Here is an 11,645-nt window from a genome sequence, read left to right as displayed (position 1 = left end):
CCCTCACCCCCCCCCCCCCCCCCCCCCCCCTCTGTTTGTGTGAGCGGGTACGCTAAAGGGGGCACGGTCATCCCTCCCCCCCCGGCCACAGACAGAGTCCTGTTTTAGTTTGGACGCGAGCGGCGCCGAAGTCTTCTGTGGCCGTGGAGGCCGCGCCCAACCCAACAGCCGTTCGATTTTTTTTTGTTGTAAAAGAAAAGAACAAAAGGCGATTGTTTGCGCGGCGAGCCCCCTCGCCGCCCCCCCTGGCGGTCCTCCGCCGGGAGTGAATGTTGTCGGGGGCGTGCTCTCTCTCTCTCTCTCTCTCTCCGGTCGTCATCGACGACGGCGGCGGCGGCGGCTCCGTCTCGTCGGGGCCACACTTAATGCCCCGCCCCGCCAGGGTGGCTCCTTGCTCTGTTTTTTTTTGTTTTATAATTTAGGTACACAACTCACATATACATATGAGTATGTATACATACATTAATATACTAAAGCACTATTAACGTGCCACCTGTTATTCTACTCGCTCAGCATTTATATTAAATGATCTCTACTTAGAATCAGCTTTTTATTTAGTTTTTTGTTTTTGTTTTTTTTCTGTCCACGGGTTGCCAACACAGACTTTATCCTTTCCCAGACGAAGGACCTCTGTGCGCATTGATTTGTGTTCACTTAATCTTTTTGTGTTCAAACAAAGGAAATGTTCGTTATATAGACTATGCTTCCGAAGAAGACAAAATTCTGTAACGTCGGAGAATTTAAGATTGTTTTTTAATTTCTTTTTTCGTGCGTGTGTTTGCTAGATTGTATTGTAGAAGATGTACCCTGACCACGCCCCGACCACCAACACGACCCCCCCCCCTCCCCCCCCACCCTCCTCAGCACGCGCTGTATCCAGCGACGCTGGGGGGGGGTATTGGGGGAAGGCGTTGGGAGAGGGGCCCCCCAACAGACAAATCCAAAAAAACTGGTTTTTGGTGAAAGGTCAGCCTTGTTTCCTTGAGAAATGATTTAGTTTTTTTTATATATATTTAGTCTGCTTTAACAGCATGAGTTGATCCCAAATAATTGACACTCAATTGGCATGATTCAGAGTCATAGATATTTTTTTCCTCAAAAAAAACATTATTTTGAGTCCTTTTTTTCTTTTGGAAAAAATAAAAAGATTTCAGCTCACCAAATTACTTAACGTGTGCATTAATGCAAATCTCAGAGATTTGAAGCTTTTTTGTTCTTTGTTTTGTTTTTTTTGTAAGGGACTGTTATTGAGCTAGCGTTGGTTTGTAGATGTTGCGTTTCCTCCGCGTCTTGTTTCCCCCCCCCCTCCCCATCCCCGTCTCTCCCCTCCTCTCATCCACTGCCCGGTGAACCTGCTGGCTGCCCGGGCCCCAGAGCTACCAGCGATGGGGCCTGACCCCACCGTACCGATGTGTTAACCCACAGCCGTACCCGGCAGTGTCACGCGTTCACCTCGCACCACAGTCGTCGTCGCCACACACCTCGCCTCCCCTGCCCTCCCCACGCCCTGGTTTACGTTCGCTCTGACTGGTGATAGACCAACGTCACTTACAGCAAGAGAAGAGATGATGGGTAGGTAGGGTTCGGTGCTGAGTGTTGTTGGCTCTCGCTCTCTCACACGGTAGATGAATGATCCTTGCTCGTCCGTCTCCCGGAGACGGACGAGCAAGGATGTGTGACGGGAGTAGGAGGCGGTGGCTGAACTTGCGACAGTTTGTTTTCTATTAAGTTAATAGCAACGATTGGTTATTTCAATCTCCTTGTTTTCTGAGTGAAACTGCTGCCGATCCCGTTCTGTTGTTCCTCATAGCCAATGAACCCCCCCTCTCCGACCCCTCCCGACCACTGAACCCTGTTACTGCTGTTCACGGTTCACCTTTTATTCCCTAGGTCTAACGGGGAAACACACAAATGGCTTTTTTATATGATTACTCCCTTGTAAGATATCTCTTAAATTAAGGTACAGGTTTGATTTCAACAAGAAAAAAAAGTTTTTATATGTATATTATACTCCATTAAGGAATGTCTAGAATTATCTTCCTCCAATGTGGATGTAGCCATTATTACGCCATTTTATGACTTTGTAAGAGAATTCACTGTGTGAAAATTGGTTTGCATTTTTGTATAATACAATCTGCTTTTTTGTTTGATACGAGAGGGAGGTCAAACTGGAAGTTTGAGGAAACAAAAAAAATGAACCTGTGAAATTGAGAAAACAAAATGTAAGTTATGTACTACAGTGATTCTAAGCTGAGGGGAAGAATTAAATGATTGCTAACTGAAACCTTTGTCATTGTTTTGTTTGAATATTTGTGCAACAATTATGATAGAGCAAATCAAATACGATTTTTTTTCTACAACCACCTATTTTCATGCATAGCTGGGCGTATACCTTTCCCTGTTTACATGAATTACTTGATATTCAGATTGGTCAGATATGACGTCTTTACTACCAATATTAACCACTACTAGGCTATTAATCAATGTGCCGGTTACACTGATTTGGGGACACCTGCTGGTTAAAAAGATATAAAGGTACACAGGACGCGCCAGTTACTCAAGATGTAGGGAGCGGCATCATACGTAACAAGATATGATGACGTAAAAAAAAGTCACGCTAAGAACAATTCATATTTTGTCTTCGATCATTCATAACTTCCATCTCAACATTTGATTAGAAAAATCGTATTGGTAGAATTAATATTTAATTAGGGAGAAATTTGTTGAATGCACATGATTCTGATCATGTGCACCTTCTCCTCCGGTGCACAACGAGAGAGAGAAAGAGGGGAGAGAAGGGCTGGCGGTTGGGATGAGGCCGATTGACCAATGTCTGGCTTTTACGCGCGAAGCACACTTCAGGCACTTGCTGGTTTTTGCGCGCTGTGTAGTTTACTCGTTATACGGAGGATGCAAATAAATGTATCAATCGATCATGGGAACGTTTCACAACAGAGGAATTTGACTTGAATGCTTAGACCTGAAAGGACAAGAATTAACTCAGTTTGCAGTTTCATTATTAAAGGGCTCAAGCAATGGAATCCAATCGTCCGGGAATCCGAGGACTGAACCAACAACATGCTCTCCTCTTTCTCTACCTGAGTCTTTGGAATAAGGTGGGAGCTATTTCTGTCTTCTGTTCTATGTCGGTTACATCTGTATAGAAGGGTTTCTATCAGCAAGACGTATTTTAATAATTTATCCCACATTAAAATAAGTATTAACCTATCTTAACTGAATGTAGAAGTGGACTTTAAAAGTGTCAGTATTCAAACACCTACTTTTAAATTATAGTAAATTAATTCATTCACAACAACCAATAGGCGATAACGTAGATGGTTTCATTCCCTTGGTCTAAGGCTCAATATGCTTTGCTATATTATTGATTATTAATGTAGGATGTTATTCAAAATAATGCAATTGCTGCGGTGGGAGGCTACCTCGTGTTTTTGCACCTTTAGCCAACACAACGATATATGTAATACGTGTCATTAAAGGAGTATTGGCTAGGGCATGTTATAAGAAACAGAAACGAAAGAGAAGAGTGCATTGAACTCAGCTGGGAATAAAACATTTCACCTTTCCATGAACCTTGCAGAAAAAATGTCAATACATTAGATGAAACTACACATTTAATGAATAATGACAAAGGACACATCATGGACATGGAACATTTATTTAACTTTAAAACCATCACTTGCAATGCTTCTTCTTCTTTGTCACTGGCTCTGAATTGTTTAGCCTACACTTAAGTTAAAGCTAGGGTCAGGCAATGTGGACTAACCCAGCCATAGTAAGCTACATTTTGACCGTATTCAACTCCAAAAAAATCCCAACCAGGCCTTCAGGCATCCCTCCAAAGTCTGTCTGCCAACAGTTTAAGGATTTCTCCCACTTCCAGGTAGCGGTGGCGATGCACCCAGATTGCGCCATCATCTCCCATCACCTGCGGAGCCGTGAGATTTGCCTCCAGACCAGGAAGAGCGAGGAGCGGAACAATTCGAGCAGCCGCAAAGGTTCAACAATTTACCTCGAACACTCTTAATATTGAGTTGTTTTACCAGGGTTGCAGTGACACACCATCATGCATCTGCAACGTGCAGAGCATTAATTAATAGAAATAGAAGAAATATATTGGAGGGGAAATAGTTTTACAAACACATTCATTCGTTAAAAAACAATCGCTACCTTTCATATGGACACGCACGCACACGCACGCGCGCACACGCACGCGCATATTTGTTATACTTTGATTAATACCCAAGTTGCATTGAATTGATATTCTATCATGAAATTAGAGTTGCTTCTGAAGAAAGAATTAATGTAAAAAAAGTGTCAGGTGTCAACATCTAAATTGACTACATTATGGGGACATTAATTTGTATTCCATTTAATAATTTTCAAATGTGTGTAAATGTATTCATTTAATAGCTCACACTTAGCTCAAATATGTATCACTTAGTTTCAAATAGGATGTGTTTTCTAGGCAGCAGGCAGCTCTATTGTGAAACACTTCGTACCTCTTAAATCAATCAGGATTAAAGAGTTAATCTTTAATCCTCTGACTCTGGAGATTGGCCAGAAACTGCTTCTTGCACTAATTCACTGGCTCATCTGATAGAGCACTGCCTATTCTGAGAGTACATACGCATACTTAAGGTATCTTTGGACATTTCTGATATAAGGTTCATTCAAATGGCTATTATTTGGTATTTTTTGAAGAGAATTTGGAATGTATTTAGGAATGTATTTATCTCACGTACATCTGCAAACATGCACGCTCACACGCACACACACATATACACGCACAACATAGACGCTCAAATGGGTTAGGATTCAATACACTGTATGCCCTACTGTATTGGAATTTCAGTTCTATTTTACAAAAGGTTATACTTCTGCAACAACAATAATACAGTCATCCTTTATCTATTTTAACAAAGGAATTAATGCATCATTGACCTATTCAGACCTCAGTGTGTTGTGGACATTTTAACTGGAGATTGCCAACTAATACAAGATCCATAGTCCATAGCCCAAGTGCTGAAGTGCTCAAGTGTATCACATTCAAGGCAGTCAGTTCTCAATGTAATAAGTGGTGGACCTGTTTAGGGGCCTCCTCGGTATGGAGGTTGCGTTGGCTGGGGGGTTGAATGGGATGAATTGAGTTGGCACAAAACAGGTGCATGCATTTGTGTGTTAGGTGCTCAATACATCCACGCATATAAAATACAAATAAATAAACAATTGCGCACAGAAACACTCCTACACACCACCGTTACAACCACAACATGCACATACACAAATAGACTCTGTGGCTCCTTTGTGATGCCCACAGAGGATCAGACGTAACCCAAGAGGCGACAAAGGCTTTGGTAGCTTTAGTCTGTGTTAGAAGTGTTGGAAGCACAGAAGAGGACCGCCACAGTATCCAACGGTTTTCTTTAGGGAGCACACTCTCGTGGCTGCGTTCTATCATCCTGATAGAAATAAAGCCTTTCAGGACTGCCTACGATGTTCCTTATTTTATTAACTCGTTCCTCTCAAACCTCCATTTTACACACCCACTCACATACCGACTCACATACCGACACACACGCACACATATACATCTGTTCAGTGCCAATTCAACTGCCCATTCAACCCCCGATCGATCCAATGCAAACTCCTGCCCAAAGAAGACCCCCACAGGTGATGGTGTTCATGTTGACTAAGGTATTCATTTGTGCATCGTTTTATAGGGTTGACCCTTACCCTTACCCCTGCATTTACTAGTCCTAACTAATGCTTAATTAATGTACCCTTACTGTTAAGTGTTTCCAACGCGTTCGATACACATGCTTTTTTTCTGCTATCAATTTGACATGATGTGAACATTTATTTTTACACATTGTTATCGATAAATTACATAATTGTTTTTACTCAAATGGAACATTTCTTTGAACAATGAAAATACATCCGAAACACACTCACTTACTTGGATTATCATTTACAATCCCATCTGTCACATCCTTTGATCATAAGCATGATGCAATGTAAATGCCGCTTCATTCACATTGTGCCACACACACACACACACACACACACACACACACACACACACACACACACACACACACACACACACACACACATAAAGATAGTAACCCGAAAGCATGTTTATTCCACTATTCATGCATCCCATAGTATCATGCAGGGCATGATACAGTGAATTTGAAGATCAAGGGACATTCTTTTCTATTACAGAATACTGAAATAACTCAATCGTCAGTGTTTTTTTATTTAGTTGTTTTCAGTGTTAAATGCAATACATTTGTAACTTTTTCCTTTCCATCAATCTGGCAACTCTGTTGCTGCAAGACTTGAATGTCTGACATTTATTTTAAGCACTGAGTCAAAAAGTAGGTCACGATCCGTTTTAATCGACATGGCAGGGTGACAACTCAAATGAGAATTATAAATATACCACACCCTGCATTTGGGCCTTTAGCTAAAGTTTACTTCTGCTGTTGCATTTCACATTAATTTAATAGGAATTAAAATAGTCCCACGGCCACGTGTGTGTGTGTGTGTGTGTGTGTGTGTGTGTGTGTGTGTGTGGTGTGTGTGTGTGTGTGTGTGTGTGTGTGTGTGTGTGTGTGTGTGTGTGTGTGTGTGTGTGTGTGTGTGTGTGTGTGTGTGTGTGTGTGTGTGTGTGTGTGTTTATGTTGTGTGTGAGTATGGTTGCCTGTGAGTGAGTGTGTTGTTAGTGGTCTGTCTTTTGACCTCCAGAGAAGCCACAAGAGAAAAGACATACCACCAACAAAGAGCAAAAACATGTGAGACACCAAACACACACATGTGAAGGAAACCCAATTTCTCCTCTGAGACCCAACTATGAGTCACACAGCAGCCCTGTTCTACCCAGAGCACGTCATACCCCGGGTACCAGAGGGACCCGACGACCTCCTTCACCCATCGATGGAGCTGTTGTCCCCGACAACTGGTTCAATAAGGACTACAGTTAACTAAGTTATTTTATATTATTTAGCACTTTGCTCCTCTTGGGTGCACAGGCCGCAGACAAATATCCTCCATTTCACTTGCTTTTCAAGCAAGCTATTCCCAGTTGACTTCCCAGTCCAGCTGTTCTTTGGGCTCTTTTCCTTTTCCCTTGGGGGTTCCATTTCAGGGCTTTTCGGGGGTTGTTTGTGACGGGTTTTCTTTGAGGACTCCACATTCTCTTTCGGATATGTAAGTCTATGGGGTCTCGGCTTGTTCTTTTCCACAAGTCCACATTGTTGACTTCGTCTTTCCACCAGATGTCCAATATGACATCTGTAATGACTCTGTAAACCCACCTAATATTGCACCATAGGTTTTATTTTAGATCTAGTTTCTCATTTGCTTTGACGTTCTTGAATCCCTGCAGTTCTGTCATTTTTGCATTGACCTACAGGGAATCAGAGCAATGAAACACATCAGCTGCAGCCATCTTGGTTGTATCTGAAGATGCTTCAAAGTGGCTGCCATAGGGCGCTCCTCTTTACAGTCGTCAAAATAAACCCGCCCCATATTAGATAATCGGTTGTGATTGGCCCGACCCGGGCCAATCCCAACCGATTATCTAATATGGGGCGGGTTTATTTTGTCTGCTGGAAATCCATCTGACCGTGAGGGGCAGCACATGGCAGAGCAAATAAAACATGAGCTCGAGATTCACCTGGTTCCCTGGCTACCTATTCTCATAACAGTGACTCAAATCCCCTCCACGCACACACGCACGCACACGCACACGCACACATTTACAGGCACAGACATGAATAAGTCAACAACTGAGTGGGTGACAGAATGAGCATTTTATCTTTGACTTCTGGGGTTGAGTGTACAGGTGTTGCGTGTCTGTCCTCCCAGGCTGTGAGACCCAGTGGGATGAGGTGCGCTGCTGGTTCAACGTGGACGAGGGCCAGGTGGTCAACGTGTCCTGTTCCGATATCTTCCAGCACTTCTCTGCCGGTCAAGGTCAGTGGGTTCAGCTTTCGGGGTTGGTGGGAGATGTATTCATAATTCAACTCCATTTCCCCTTTTGCTGTGGTTGAGCAGTGGGAAGGGAAAGTGACAGAATACGCATTCTTGTTCCTTTCCATCATTTACAGAAATTCTCATCTCTATCTTTGTTTTGTATCCTGGTTGCTGACAATACACAATACAGATTCAACCCAATTTTATCTCCCTCTAAAACTAAGTATTGAGAATTAAAACTGAAGAAAAAACTCCTCTGAACACGCAAAATCAATCACTTCCAAACAAGTCAATTCATTTACAAATGTCTTTGATAAAAGTCACAAAATGGATTCACAATGTCATGTCATCCTTCACGCCAATAGGCAGAAATGTCAGCTAATCTGCAGGCGATCTGAGATTACTTGCGGCTGTGTCCTGATGTTTGTTCAAGCTTAAAGCTATTTGCGTGGGTTAACACATCTGTGCGTATGCTTTTTATATTAGTTAGCCGTTTTCCAGGTGGAAATACCAGAACACACAACCCTGTAGGAATTAAAATCTCTCTCTCTGATCACACAGGGGGCCAAGTCCCACAAATCTAATTTCCACCTGACGACATTTCACTTTATCATTTTATAAGGGATAAAATCCCATTCTGGGTTTTTAGAAGAATGCTATTCAGCTGGCCCTTTTTCTGAGCACCCACCCATCCAAATGCACACATGTACAGTGTTCCTGCCAGACAAAGTTATTGACACTATTAGAGAGACGGAGTGGGAGGTGCAGGAGGCTGTGTGATATTTTTAGCGTCGAGTGGTTTGTCGGCGGGGACTCTTGTGTTTTGTGTACGTTGGAGCTTCAAGTGTTCAATGATCAGTAGCTTAGATGCCTTCTGGATAAACAGGGGCAGAGCGAGAGGGAATCAACATGGATGGTGATGAGTCAATATAACACACCAGGAATAGATCCAATGTCATCTCCCCAGGTTTTGGTTCAATCCTAGCTGTGTGTTTTACTTCTAGTGGATTTCATACAAAGGAGGTGCGTGTGGGTAGTAAAAGGGCGATAGAAGGAGATCTCCTTCTAGACATGCAAAAAGAGATCTCCTTCCAGATTTGTGGAAGCAGATCGCCTACTAGATATGCAGGAGATCTCCTGCTAGATTTGTAGACGGAGATCCCCTTCTAGATATGTAGGAGATCTCCTTCTAGATTTGTAGAACAAAATCTCATTTTAGATTGGTATAAGTAGATTTGAAGAGGGAGATCTCCTCCTAGATTGGCAGAAGGAGATCCCCTTCTAGATTTGCAGAAGGAGATCTACAGTCTACCGCAGGTTCTGGAGAACCTCGATTCTGTCCCATGGTCCTTGCTGTCAGACTGCCAAAAAGCTCAGAAATGATCTTTTCCTCCGGCGTTGTATTTTCCCCCCATAGTGATAGGTTGAGCTCCTGGGGCTAGATGGTGTGCGTTTGCACGTGCACTCTCTCACGCACGCACGCACGCACGCACGCACGCACGCACGCACGCACGCACGCACGCACGCACGCACGCACGCACGCACGCACGCACGCACGCACGCACGCACGCACGCACGCACGCACGCACGCACGCACGCACGCACGCACGCACGCACGCGCACACGCACACGCACACACACACATAGGATATCTGTCACCAGCGGTATGCAGAAGGCAGCCTAATGGTGGACCACAGCCACCCAGCACACAGACTGTTCTCCCTGTATCTGGCCCACGATACAGCAGCGGGCACCACCAGACCTTAGGACATTTGTACCAGCAGGCCATCGGGCTTCTCGACTCATTGACCTAATCATTCCACTTTGTTTATGTAGTTTATGTTATGTTTATCTTTTTTTTATCCTTATATGACTACTGCTTTTATTGCGTCTGGAGCTGACAACACATTTCATTGTACCGTTGACCCTGTGTAAACCTACACTTGACTTTTGAAACAGAAACTTAACTGAATACACACACACACACAGTAACACATCCATATAAAAATAAACTAATCAGTGCACACACACTCCCAGACGTCAAAGGTGTCACACAGGCACACACCAAACCTGTGCACAATGTTTGGTTATGTGTGTGTTTGTATGTGCAGCTGTTTGTGCTGGAGCAGAGTCACAGAGACACACATGATTGCCTGCATTCTGTCTCTAAATGCTGAAACCAGGGAAAAATGTAAATAAATCCAATTCTTCCTGGCCACAAATATTTACATGGGAAAAACAAGCCACATGAAGGCAGTCCTACTACCGAATAATTTCTCCCCTCGTTTATGGAAAACAAGAAATGTCAGATTTGTTGGCAGTTTTAATATAGAACTCGCCAAGAATATCAATTGGTTTGGTGCATGCTAAAACAATATTAGAACAGCTTCTAGCAGGTTCTACACCATGTCAACCCCCCTTGCTCCTAGCTTAATTTAACCAGGACATATCTGTAGTCAATACTGATCGACTATGATTTCAATAATGTTCACTGGAATACCATCCTAAAACAGACAGATCCATCCTTTTCTACAAATTCTAAATGCTGGCTGAGCTAGGCAAGTTGACGTCACAAAGCCAGTTGGAGTGGACAGAACACTGTTGAATTATCTTAGTTCTGAAAGTTTCCCACCCACTAACTTGGAAGGGACTCAGACTTACATATTGCGACTTTAAGACAGCAATCCAAAGGGGTTGTGACCTGATGCTTCATAGGTGTCATTTAAAATGTTCCCTTAGAAATGTAACCGTTTTTTCTTGTGGTACTCAGAGCAAAACTCCTAAAATGTTTATTTAAACAATTCTCTCTCTCTCTCCCTCTCTCAGCCTTAGTCCCTCCATCTCTTTGCTTATATTCAATCTGACTCGTTCTCCCCCTCCCTCCCCCTCTCCCTCCGGACAGCATGGGGGCCTGTTTGCACAGCTCAGTGCATGTGTGTCGTTACAACTCTAACACCACTGGATACAAAAGACGACCATTCCGTCTGTCAATATACATAAGAAAAGCAAACTATCGTTTTAGTTTGGAGAGGGTAATATGAATCAGAGATGATTGCTACTGTGTATTTAGTAGAACAGTGTGCAAACAGTGTGCTCAGGGACATCGCTTTTCTTTAGCTGCAGAGAGAAAAACAAGCAAGCAAACTGAAGTTAGAAGCTTCAACACTGGGTTCTGTTTGCGATCAACCGAACAGCAGAGGACTTGCATTTTTACATTCACACAAATTAGATGAATGAAGTTAACCACACACACACACACAGAATTTAAATAGATAGATATGGTTGGAATATGTCTGAGAAGGTACACCGTTGTTGACTTGTCGAGTGCTCTCCTATCAGCTGATATAGTACGCAACCCCTCCCCCCCCCCAACACCAGGCTACGTCTCCAGAAGCTGTACTGCCGAGGGCTGGATGGACCTCTCTCCTCCCTACGAGGAGGCCTGTCTGTTCAGCCATGACGAGGGACCCGAGTCTGAGGTACGAACCACCTACCAACTCACACACCCTGTTCATAGAGCGCTGGGCCATTAGCACGCCTTTTAAAAAGGTTTGTCGTGAGTGTGTGTGCGTGCAAGGGGGGGAAGTGTTCGCACATGAATGAGAGTCTGTGCATGAGTCTGTGCATAAGTGTGTGTGTGTGTG

At 43.5% G+C, this 11,645-nt stretch overlaps 1 protein-coding gene across 1 annotated transcript in view; it reads left to right on the top strand.

The window, feature by feature from the left end:
* Positions 1-57: 57 nt before the first annotated feature.
* LOC130387454 (vasoactive intestinal polypeptide receptor 1-like) overlaps positions 58-11,645 on the top strand; it is a 19,403-nt gene continuing 7,815 nt past the window's right edge. The window contains exons 1-4 of the mRNA XM_056596544.1: positions 58-3,116; positions 3,902-4,016; positions 7,894-8,001; positions 11,380-11,480. Coding sequence (XP_056452519.1) covers positions 3,036-3,116; positions 3,902-4,016; positions 7,894-8,001; positions 11,380-11,480 — 405 coding nt within the window. The 5' untranslated portion in view covers positions 58-3,035. The remainder of the gene's footprint in view (positions 3,117-3,901; positions 4,017-7,893; positions 8,002-11,379; positions 11,481-11,645) is intronic.

This window comes from Gadus chalcogrammus, chromosome 8 (genome assembly GCF_026213295.1).
Source record: "Gadus chalcogrammus isolate NIFS_2021 chromosome 8, NIFS_Gcha_1.0, whole genome shotgun sequence".
In the NCBI taxonomy this organism is placed as follows: Eukaryota; Metazoa; Chordata; class Actinopteri; order Gadiformes; family Gadidae; genus Gadus; species Gadus chalcogrammus.
Note: the sequence above shows the minus strand (reverse complement) of the source record. Positions and strands in the feature narration are given on the sequence as shown.